The sequence below is a fragment of the Pygocentrus nattereri genome, chromosome 16 (assembly GCF_015220715.1).
Source record: "Pygocentrus nattereri isolate fPygNat1 chromosome 16, fPygNat1.pri, whole genome shotgun sequence".
NCBI lineage: Eukaryota > Metazoa > Chordata > Actinopteri > Characiformes > Serrasalmidae > Pygocentrus > Pygocentrus nattereri.
Genome location: NC_051226.1, coordinates 23,770,174 through 23,782,791, shown reverse-complemented (window position 1 = coordinate 23,782,791; position 12,618 = coordinate 23,770,174). Strand labels below are relative to the sequence as shown.

The window sequence follows — 12,618 nt, the reverse complement described above, 5'->3', positions numbered from 1 at the left end:
CAAAAGCAGTTCCATCTGCTCAATAATCCATGAGTATACAGTGGCTAATATGGTTAAGGCTTCTCTTTTATTGCTGTTTTCATTGTTTTGCTGATGATTAACAATAAAACAATAACTGAATTTGTTTCAAGTGGAATTAATATTTAAAGACATGACAGTGGCACCATAAGTAGTTTTTAAAATTAAGATTTGAATTGTAAGCAAATCAGTTTAGTGATATTTTCTTACTTTTGAAACTAACTGTTCCATAGTTCAGCTCAGTGGTGGACAGTAACTAAGTAAATGTAATTTGTTACTGTACTTAAGTAGTTTTTTGTGTATCTGTACTTAGGTTTTTCCATTTTGAGCAACTTTTTACTTTCACACCATTACATTTCAAAGTCAAATATCTTACTTTTTACCACACTATATTTTGCAAAATCTGTTCCTTTTGGCTTGTGTGTATAAAAATGTAACATGTCAAAACGAAAGAAGCGCAAAGCAAGAGCACCACTCAGGGCACAGCGGTCACTTTGTTCTGAGCTTGTTTTGACCTGTTGGACACACCAACCCGGTGCAAGCATATGGTTCAATGTCAGTGCAGCAGTGGAAAATTTTGGGAGAGTCTATTCAACATAAGTGACGGAACTGACATAACTTTGTATACATAGACCACAATATAGAAATATGTACACATGCTGTTTTGACTAATGTGTCTTTTTTCTGAATTTACACAAACACTTTCATTTTATAGTAAATTTGCTTTTGCTATGTGAACAGAGACCTACAGATGCAATATAGTATATCATATTTCAGAGCTACTTGGTTCTACCTAATGGAAATCGTTTGCCTTTAGTGTTTTGTTCTTATGATAATTTTAATAGACATCAGTGTCAGACTAATTAATGACATTCTAATAAAATATTGGTTTACCAAGAGTATTTTCACCTAAAATTAGTTAATGAAGCAAGAATCTTGTTAAAAAATCATAATAGTACATTACAGCCATAATTAATATCTTAGTACTTTTACTTTTGATAGTACATTTGAAGGCAAATACGAAGGCAAATACATCTAAGGGAGAAACTTCTACTTTTACTCAAGCAACATTTCACCTTGGGTATCTCTACTTTAACTCAAGTACATAATGTGTATACTTTCTCCATAATTGGTTCAGCTTTTTACATGCCACAAAAGTTCAACTTGCACAGTAACAGCACTCATCAAAAAAAACCAACTCATCCTTTTGTTTCTGACAAAGCAAGCGGAAAAAGAAAATTTGCAAAGACAGCTAATAAAAAGTGCTGCTATATGACGTTGTAGCATTACATTCTTGGCTTCTCAGCAAGCCAGACGCTCTAAATTCAATATTTATATCCACCCACAACCTCTGATAAGTGCTGATTAGATGTATGGTAAGAGCCCACTGACAACATTTAATTCTCTCCATTTCTGTCTGATTAAATTTTCCAGGCACTGTTGGCTCAGTGATTCCGTCTGCAAGCTTAAATGATGTAGATATAGTGTGGTCATGACTGAGGCATGAGCTATATTTACCACACACTATTACGTTCAACACTATAGTCGTGTGCATGATTTATGTCATGCTATGCAAGCCTTGCTTATGTTTTTCTTTTTCTTTTTTTTTTTTGGGTAAAGTGCTACATTGTCAGTCAGGTTGATGTAAGACAGGTGTTTCAGTCAATGCACTAATGTGGAGAGGAAAGACTCTTACGAGTAACGGTTCCTAAATCACTGCTGGCCTGGAGGATAAATTTTAGGGAAACTTTTAAGCCTTACAAACTTGAATATAAATCCTTTATATTATCTAGAAGTTCTTCAGGACCTCCAGCAATCAAAACTGTGCTTTTTAAACATTTTTAAACTCCTCTTGGATCATAAATAAAAAAATTTTTCTCAATAGTATCACAGAGCAAATTTTCACATTTTGCCATTGAAAACTGCTTTACTGTTGTAAAAAAAAAAAAAAAAAAAAAGGAATCTGCCCAAGTGGATTTTTTAAAAAGTAACCAGTGACTTTGTGTCCACGTGTGATGGAGTCAGTAACGCTCCTCTGTGTGAGCAGAACCTCCTTTACTGCTTTTGGTCATTAGAGCAACAGTGTACATTCAGCTTACTTCACACAGCATCAGCTGGTATCTGGTATTTTTATGAATATGAGTAAATAAGTGCGATGTCAACTTGATATCCAATACCCAAATCAGTATCAGTACATTTGTTATTTTTATTATTACATTAAATTATTTTAAATCTTTTGTTTAAAATAAATTTTTGTTTAAAATTATATTTTAAAACAAATCTTTAAAATGTTATTACTATTTTTTTCATAAATGTAAGTTATATTTTATAAATGTAAGTTATAGTAATGAGGGGGAGTTCACATTCTCCTATGTCAGTTATCTGTAATTATACATTGCTGGTCACTTGCTAGATTTAGAAGACTTTTTCAAAGTCATCACATTGATGAAGCTCAGACATCCAAATAAACTTATTTTTAGCATCAGACTGACTAAAAAACACACTCCTCCTTAGTTACACCATGTCAATTTATCTTACACAGATTAAATGCAAATAATTTGTCTGGTAACCAGCTGTTTTATAAAACATTGAAAACCAAAAATGTGCACTTAATACTGCAACAACAACTATTTTATTAGTAATGTAATCAAATACCAGTTGTATCTTACTGGGGAGCACTGGTGCAATTTGTGGTGCTTATCTCACTGGCAGATCTCCATACCACAAATCATTATGAAATGGTCTGTGGAGAGCCAAAACTTTGATCTTAGAATAAATGATTTTAGACGACTTAATGACTTTCATTCTGACTTGACTCTCATTGGCCCACAAATATCAAATGTGAATTCATTATCAAATGTGTGAGGCATTAAAGTGGTCTCAATGTTTGCTGTAGCAATGAGTACAGGTGCAGCACAAAAGTGTCCAGGGGTGGATTCACAAAACTTTTCTAAGGTCTTTAAGACAAACACTGAGAACACTTAAAATGTTCTTGTTCAAAAATGTTCAAACTGTAAATGCAGTTTGAAAGTTTCAAAGGTTTGCCAACACTCTCTGAAGCAAATCTTAATTATTTTGTTAATAATAGCAAATTATTGCTTTTATTGCCTGCATCAGTTTGGTAACTGATCAAAAATAACCCCAGCCCCACTTTATAAAGACAACACTGAGAGCAATAATAGAAAAAAGGGAAATAAATAAATTATTTTCTTAATGATGGTTTTAACCAAACTTTACAGGTTTCCCATCATCCATCTCCTTATTTCTTTTTGTATTATGAGAACGTAATATAATCCTATTTCTACATTTCAAATGTATGATATCTTTTACATTTCAAATGTATCTTTTAAGCTAATTCTAAATTTGTGTTGAATAAATTGCTGCATGGCAGGTATGTTTTTAGGCCTAGGCTAGTAAAGGCCTGGCATATTATTTACTTGACAGTTTTTCAAGTTTTTTTTTTCAATATTTCAAATGAATTATGTTATCTTGAGAATACAAAGTTTTTCTATCTTAAGATCCTGAGATGATCATCCCAACTTCTCAACACTGGATACATCATTATAATGATGTGAATAATTCAAGATATGAAGAAAATACTCATTATCACAGGAAAACAGTACTTTTTATGGCTTCCCTAGAAATATTTGTATCAAGCCAACATTAAATAAATACAGCTTTGTTAGTCAACTAGGAATTTAACATAATATATAAGTGCCACAGAGCATTTTTCCACATAGAACCAATTGAACTAAATATTCTCCTCAGGTTCAGTCTTTTCTGGAGACTTGCAATAAAGCTGCATTCCACATGATAAAATTACAGTACAACAGGTTCAGTAAAATAAGGCAAACGTACATTGTTTGATAAATGCTCTTTCAGGTTCCTAGATCCAGCATATAGATGACCCATTACTGTATGACATCCATTGCGAGGATTACAAAAACAAATGGAGCAATCTGATACAAAGTATCTTCAGCTGCAAGATTTTAACCAGCCACTGTTGATGGGAATCATCTCGTCCTTTTGTCCAGTAGAGGAGACTGAAGAATGACTTCAGATTGCATAACGGGGCTAAATTTGGACTGTGATTCAACTTCAATCATCCAAAAAAAATACTTAAAGGAATAACATAGACGTCTTGTCCCTTGATAATATATAATTTCATGGTGGGAGCCCACACCTGAATTTTGTAATAAGACGGCATATGAAGTTGCACTGATTAGGTATTATGTTCCGGAAAGACAGAGGAAGGGAAAGTTGGGGTCAGCTTTACTGACAGAGCAACTAAACTCTCTGGTGTTGTTTTAAACCACAGCCTTTCAAAATCGTAGTTGTGCAGTTTTGCACCAAAAGGAGGTTTTCTGTGCTTTGACTATTGAGGAGTACTTTGACGTCAGATTCTACGTCAGATTAATGTGGGTAAAATTGGTCTGTTGGGTGTGCTTTTGGGGTAATATAATATACATAACACTTCAGTGCACACTCCTTAGGACTGAAGTTGGACATTTTAGTTTTGCTCTAGAAACAAATAAAATAAAACAAATTTTCAAATAAACGTTTCCTTACTGTGTCAACCTAATAAAATCATTCTTTATTATATAGTAACTATGTTAAATGATGCAGTAACCACCATGAAACTAATGTTATGATTTATGTAGAGGAAGGTATTGAAGCGTGAGCCCACATAAAGGACCTTAGAGTTTTGAATATTGTGCTCCTTGGGTTTACCATACAATAAGCATCATGAAAGTGCTTGGAACATGTTGGATGCATTTTTTACAGGAGTTCATCTCTTGACAGTGATGACCTCATTTCTGTTGGCCAAGTTGGCTTCTGGCGATCTTACTCTGTGACTGTGTTCCCCCAATTCCCCTGTGTTCCTGCCCTGTTCCCTCTCTGCTCACAAAGCCTTAGCCAAGGCTGACCTGACATGATTTTACATCAGTTGTCTTCAGGAACATGGAATGCAAAACATTCGCAATCCTGTGAGGTGTAAGAACGTTCCGCTTATTGAATTACAACAGAAAATTGGCAAGAAAAGATCTCAGAAGATCTCTTTTGTTGATATTTCTTTGAGTTTGTGTGTGTTGGTATTCCAATAAATTTGGACTAATTGCTCTTAAACTGGTTTGGGACTCAAATACCATTTTGCAGAAAACTGTCACTCAAAATTATGTCTGTAAGCATCTCAGCTAGTCTGTACACCTGTTGATCTAAGATGTGCATTTATGTTGATTTGATTTAAACTTCAACCTTCATTTGAGCAGTAATAGAACAGCTTGTCCAAAAATGTTAATGTGGCTAACACTGAAGGAAAGCAATGTAGCTCAGTTGCAAAGATCTCATTTGCAAAGCTGAGTATTCTACCATTTTTGTTGCTGCCATTCTACCACTGCTGCCATCTTTGGGTGAAGTATTATTTATTCTTTCCATCCAAAGCAAATTCTGACTGAAGTAATCAAATAAATTCTTATCTGTCTGCTTTCATCAAGATGTTGAAGAGCACATTCATCAAATTCAAAATTTGAATTTTGAGAAGCATGCGAGTTGGACAAACTGCTCATGTTTAGGGCCTTACAGAAACATAGTTTTCAAGAAGCTACTACCAAACAAACCAACTGAGGATTCAAGGACAATACTACATGTAATTCAGTCTTAGCCATCCTTAAGTGATGCCTCTTGAGAGCCTCCACTGTAATGTAAAGCTCTTTTTTTCCTGTTTCCCACATTTCTTTCCTGTCATAATCCTGATTTTGCTCGACATCTTGATTAATGGAGCTGTGGCACTGTACTGCACTTTAAGATATTGTTATTGTTGTGTTATTGTTTTAACCCCCTTCCTAGCCCTAGTGAGCCATGGGAAGAGTGCCTGTGGGAGGCGAGGTCAGACTCCTTAATGTTGATTATAAAGCTGTGCCACAGTCACTTTGTTATATTCTAAACATTATATTATATACAGTGAGACAAATAAATATTGCATTTAACTACTTTGACTTTTTCAATAAAGGCCTTCTTAAATAAGTCTTATTCCATGGAACTTCTAAAAAGTTGTAACTTTTCTACGACTGAAAATAGGGCAAGTCTGCACAGAATTGCACTGTGACTGATTCAGCATGTCAGCTGTTCTATATCCCTTATAAACTCCCATAACATCTTTCACACTACACATGGAACTACGTGAGGTAGAAAGTATTCTGTAACATCTTTGCTCTGAATCAACCTTTGTTTGAGTCCAGTTCTTACATTTTTCCAGTCTCTATGGTCATATAGCCCAAACACACAATTTCTGTTTGCCTTGTCTGAGCTGTCGAAAATCTACCACACATAAAAATCACTAAGAATCAAACTTAGGCTATGAGACAGCATGTGATATTTTAATTTGCAACACAGCTCTAAACAGCAATTTTTAATTACAAAAACACACAATTATACTGACAACCGTAAAATCCCACCTTGTTATATTGCATTTGGTTAGTGTTGTAACTAGGTCAGTTTGCAAAACTGGTAAAATCAGTGGCTTATTGCTTTACTTGAACAGTCAAATATAATAGGCCAAATAATGATGGGCCAGTGCCAACTCTGTAACACAGTGGATAGAGATAAAAGCAGCTGAAAAGCAAAGTAATGCATTTGTTAACTATGATTATGGCATAGCTTGCTCATGGATCTGACTAATTTCTGCAGAATGACTCTGGCTCATCTATGAACACTACAAGAGATGCAGCCTGAGAATGTCAGCATTCATATCAACTTATCTCAAACTGCCTTAAGACCCAATTCTGATATCCTGTTCCAAACCACTTTTCTGCCCTGCTTTGTTAACTGGGGAGAGAGCCTGTGGGAGTTGACCCAGGCAGTGTGCAGGTCCTTATATAGGCAGCAGACATTAGGTAAACGCAAGGTAGACATTAGGTAAACTGAAAATGGGCACTTTTCAGTCGACAGTTTTATTCATAACTGCGATATGCCTCTCTGAGCTGGCAAAAGGAGAACGGTGCTCGGCACATACAAGAAAATTTAGTACGTAACTGTGTGTGTGTGTGTGTGTGTGTGTGCCTGGGGGTTGTGAGGGTTTAACAATGTCCAGGAGTTGGGAGTTCATTTCAATTAGAATGAAGAAAAGACAGTGAAATACAAATTCTTTGACATAAATTTGCAGATGTTTATATCAGGTAAAAATCAAATCGACTCATCATTGAATTCCAAAATCGACTCATGAGTGAATTCCTGTTATCCAGATTAATAATGTTTAACAGAGAAAAATTATTGTATGCACATGTGTGCTTCCAGACAGGTGTATTGCAAGCAAGGTGGAAATGGTTTTAATGGGAGAATCTGTTTTGTTGCTTTTCTTTTTTTTTGTGAAAATGTGAAATCATCCTAAAATTATTAAAAATAATACGACATTTCAAGAGCTGAAAGCCTGACTGTCTCTGACTTTAACTGAAAACAAAAACACTCAAATCCTGAGTGGAATGTTACCAACAACTGTACTTTTGAATGATTGCTTGCAAATAAATCTAGGTCTCTATGCAGCCTAGAATCTTTAATGTCCCCTCCCATGGAGACCATGAATATTTATTAACAGCAGTCTGGAGAAAGGAACAAGACATAAGTTTTTTCATGAGCTAAACAGGTATGGATATTTTCTAAAAATAAAATTAAGAACACCTTAGAAAAACACCTACCAAGTGTTAGGGTGCCGGTGCCCATTTCCACCCCTGGCTGTAAGATTAAGCAATTAACATCCTACCAAGCTTTGTGGCACGATTGAAAATGCTGAGCGGACCCTGTTGTCCTCAATTTTGGATCAAAATGACAATAGTCAAAGATAAGTGACTAAGAGAGTTTATTTGGGCTCAGGTAACAAGAGCATCAGCCACAACGTTTACTCAACAGCAGAGCGTTTCAATGGGGACGTTGGCTACAGTGAGTTAACAAGTGCATGTTTGATGGACACTAAGAAAACAGATTTCAACTCAATTTAATATGTTGGAGATTTTTGACTAACATGTCAGACAGCACTCTCAACTACCATCATCAAAAACATAATCTAAGGGAATATCTTTTAGAAGAATACTGTTCCATCACTCTGGTACAGTTTAACTTTGGTTTATTGTTTTTTGCTTGTGGACGAATGAAACCTGTATATTGCTGCTAAAAGAAAACCTCGTATCTACAAAATGGTAACTTTACAGGAGAATGGAAAAATATGTACTTTACTTTTAATGTAAGACAATGGAACCAGAGTTTTTTCCAACTCATTTTGGGCCATTTCTTTTGGTCCATTCATCATGAAATTTACAGAAATTATGAAAGGCAACAGGCGTTTTCAAATGTCAAAAACTGAAAAAACGACAAAAATGGAGATTTTGTTCAGACAACAGTGATATGCTTGAAATGTATTTTACATTTCAAAATATCCACGCAGTAATTCTTCCATTCTTATCAGCTCAAGAGAGAAATGTATATCTCCCCTGCACAGCTCGTTTTCTGTTTTCATTCCATGATTATTTCATCACATAACTATGCTGCTCTGTACATGTAAAAATATTTTCAGTCATGTTTCAAGCAAGGTAATAAAAGCAGTCTGTTGTGTCCAATTAAGGGATTACACTGTTCTACATTAAAAGCTTATAGTGTTCTGCAAAGTCCAGGCACACTGCATACCAAATCCACCTTAGACAGGCTGTCAGTCCAGTCAATGGCCAGTGCACAACTGGCTTATCAGTTTTCAGCTAGGCCAGACATATTTCACTACTTGTTTGAAAAGCATCTGGTTTGGATACCGGCGTGTGATTATATGCAGAGGTACTACATACATACATACATACATGCATACATATGCATTTATATAAAATGCTGTATTTCTATTTGAAACCATTTTTGACTGTTTCTGATAACAATAACAGCTGAAATGTAAATAAACATTTCATTTTTTAAAAAAGGTAGTAATATTCATCACATAGCATATTTTGTGTATCTATCCACTATACTGCCATATGTATGCATATACCCCTCCTAATTACAGCGATCAGGTGATTTAGCCACACATCACTAAACGGTGTAAACAAACATACAAACATTGGCATAGTGGCACTGGGTCACACTAAGAGCTCAGTGACTTTAAGCACAGCACTGTTTTAGGATGCCACCTTTGACAAGTCAGATCTGCTCCGTTCAAGCATAAGTGCTACTTTTGTGAAATGGAGGTATCTAGGAGCAATAAGAGTGTTGAAGCATAAAAACTCACCCATCATCCAGAGCTTCATGAAATGAGTTTGCATGGCCAAGCAGCTGCACACAAGCCTAAAATCACTGTGAACTGCTCAGTGGCCTGCATAGCCATGATTGTATTATGGTTATGGAATTAAATGTCCAGCTCAAACAATGAAGTCAATGAAAGCTCTCTTGCTATAGCCTGCAAGTTCTAATAGTAAGAGTGCAAATAAGGTGTGTTGATTTTTTCCAGCTGAAGAAAAGTCTGAAAATAGATGATGTATTTCAGGGTAAGAACTATATTTGTATCCTGTGACTTTTAAAAAAAAATTGCTTGGTGTTTCTACACTGTTATGGTCCTGGTTTCTGTTTATGTGCGTGGAATATTAATCTAGGAAAAGCATTACTGTGTGCACATGAAACAGGCACATACTGTTTCCTATGATGTACCATTTAGCAAGGTATTTAATGAGAAATCCACAGACAGACAGACAACCAGACACACACAAGCACATTCACACACACTGCAAATAGCCAATGTGGTTTTATGTTCGATTTCAGAATACGTCTATCAGTGGAGCAATGAGCTAATCGTTAGTCTTGCCAAAAGTCTAAAAACACAACTTGTACTCTTGCACAGACCTTTTGGCAGGAGGCTCATAGCCCAAACAAGGAGAGCTAGACAATCAAAATTTAAAACTTAACTGAAGGAAGGAAAAATGTGGTACGTTTCCAAGAAACCCCCTTTGGATTCTTTGCAAAAGCACTGAAGTTGGCAGCAATACCAGCAGAGTGCAAGCCCCACTAAAAAAAAAGAAAAAGTGAGTGGAACTGGTGTATTTGATCTCCAATCCTACATTCCTAAAAATAAAGGTTCCTACATGGTTCTTCCCTTGAACATACCTTCAACTGGCATAGAGCCTTTACTTACATAAAAAATTTTAAAATATTTCTCTAAAGAAGCATCTGTTTTTCAGGGCACCAAAAGTAGTTTGCTAACAAAATAAATTATATATCCTGAATTATCACAAATCTGTGGAATCCCTCTCTTTGGAATGTGTAAGACTAAAAATTAAACAAATGTTTCCATCACTGATACGATTTCATGAATTTATCAAAACATTTTACAAACAAGGGTAAGATTCTTGAAAACCTGCCAAACACCTCGAGTCAATGAAAGTTTCTAAAGAATACAGACTGACTGGCATGTCTTGCATATGTAGCTCTGCTCCAGATGGGCCCCCCCGACAAACTAAAGAAATAACCTTATCTGGACTGATTCGGTTCTTCTCTAGACCAGTTGAATGGAGAAAAATGGCACACTCTTGGAATTCATGAGAATATCTGGCTGGCATAACATTTTCTTTTGGTGGGGTGAGATGTTGGCAGCTCTCTCTCTCTCTGTCTCTCGAGGTGCTTTGGGGGCTTTAAAGTATATGTGTAATATACACAGAGTTGGGTCTCATTATTAATAATCCCTATCTTTTCCCTTCATCCAAACCACCCCCTATCCCCAACACACACACACACATCCCACCCCTCCTTCCCTCCTCTTTCCCTTTTTCAACACATGGGTGTACAGCTGTGAGTTTTTTGGGGGGATAAAACCCCCAGGCTGGGAGAGCAGAGGGGTACTGCAGAGCAGGATGGCGAGGGGGACGGCTGTGCTGCTTTTGCATGGATTTGTCCTGCTGGCTGTGTGTGGCCCCTCACTTCAAGGAGGTAAGACCATGTTCCTGCTCCACTGTAGAGTTGTTTTCTGTCTCTCATACATTCTGAGTGTGCTGAAATACAGCACCCCTCCACTAACAGAATCTTAGTTAGCATTACAGAGTTTACTTCTGTTTCTAAAATTACACTGTGCATGTGTTGTTTTCTGTATTTATATTAAATAGTAGCACAATTTCAAGGAGTTTATTCTGTTCAAGAAATGCTGTTGTGGCAGTTGATGCATTGCTGGAGGATAGTTTTACAAACATCACATTTTTGGATGAAATAATTAATAATCAACAATACTAATATTGCCCATATCATTACTGTATTATTATTATTATTATTATTATTATTATTATTATTATTATTATTATGAATGCTGCTGCTACTACTACTACTACTACTACTACTACTAATAATAATAATAATAATGAAAATATAGTAATGCCAATATTAGCAAAAATAATTAAAGCATTCTATAGATTTTGGTACTGCAAACTGATATGAAAAATATTTTCTATGAAAGTGGAACTATGGATTTTTAATTTAGCAAAAGAACAGGAGTTCTGAACCAGTCTATGAAACAAAATAAAATGTCTCACTGAATAATCACACTGTTGCAATATGTCTATATTTTTGTTGCAATATATCAGATTTTGATTTCATTGATGTCTCTCTTTGTAATGCAGTAAAGATTACTGCTTCATTAGCAACCGTCAATTGGAAATGTAATATTTCAGTCCTCCAGTTGGATGGTCACAGGATCAAAATTTGACCAGGGTCAAAATGTTCTATAATCATCCACCCTCAAACTAATTCTGAAGCTTAGACACATAATACTGAAGCTTTACACAAACTTCAAAACTAAAGACAATCTTACCATAGTTTGGCTTCAAAAGTAGTTTAGCTAGTATGCCTGAATGTAAACGAAAACATAAATCAAGATCATCTCGTGATGATAGCATGCATTTAATATCTCCAAGGAAATATAAAAAAAAGTCCACTACTTGGATTTAAAAGCACATTTTGAGTTTTCATTCATTTCCATCTGATGATGAGCTTAGAAAGAAGTGGTTAATCGCAATAAAAAGGAGCGACGAGCTGACATTCAAAGTGATTCGAAACAGCATGTATATGTGTAGCTCTTGTTTCAACCTGTTGGACTTTACTTTACACCAAAGTGAAAAACATGGGTGAAAAGGGGCTGCAGTACCATGTTGATTAAGTTGGAGTCAACGAGCAAGGGAGTCTGTACAGCAGAGAGAGGGCCCGCCTTGGAGACTCTACTAATGAGGAGGGGGGGTGGCGAAGCACGATATGTCGGGGATAGAGGAGGAAGAACAAGCCAAGGAGGACGCACATATACAGTGTATAGAAAAGGCAACCATTACTTACATAGCCTGTGAAATGCTGTTAAATATACCCCTAAAATTTCAAAAGCAACCACTGTAGTCCGCTTCCATTTTAATTTTTACACTTTTATTTATTTTTGTTTAACTTTATACTACATTTGAACAGTTATGTGTTGCGTTTTCATGTTCTCCCCATGTCTGCGTGGGTTTTTTCTTATGGACCGAAATCATAGCTCATGAACGAGACCCTCGAGATTGGCATCAAAGAACTTCTGTGAGCCAGGTGGTCACTGGAAGGATGTGTGGCTATATG

General features: G+C 35.9%; 1 protein-coding gene across 1 annotated transcript in view; it reads left to right on the top strand.

Moving 5' to 3' along the window:
- Window positions 1–10,886: 10,886 nt before the first annotated feature.
- elnb (elastin b) overlaps window positions 10,887–12,618 on the top strand; it is a 35,158-nt gene continuing 33,426 nt past the window's right edge. The window contains exon 1 of the mRNA XM_037546104.1: window positions 10,887–10,962. Within this exon, the coding sequence (XP_037402001.1) occupies window positions 10,887–10,962 (76 nt within the window). The remainder of the gene's footprint in view (window positions 10,963–12,618) is intronic.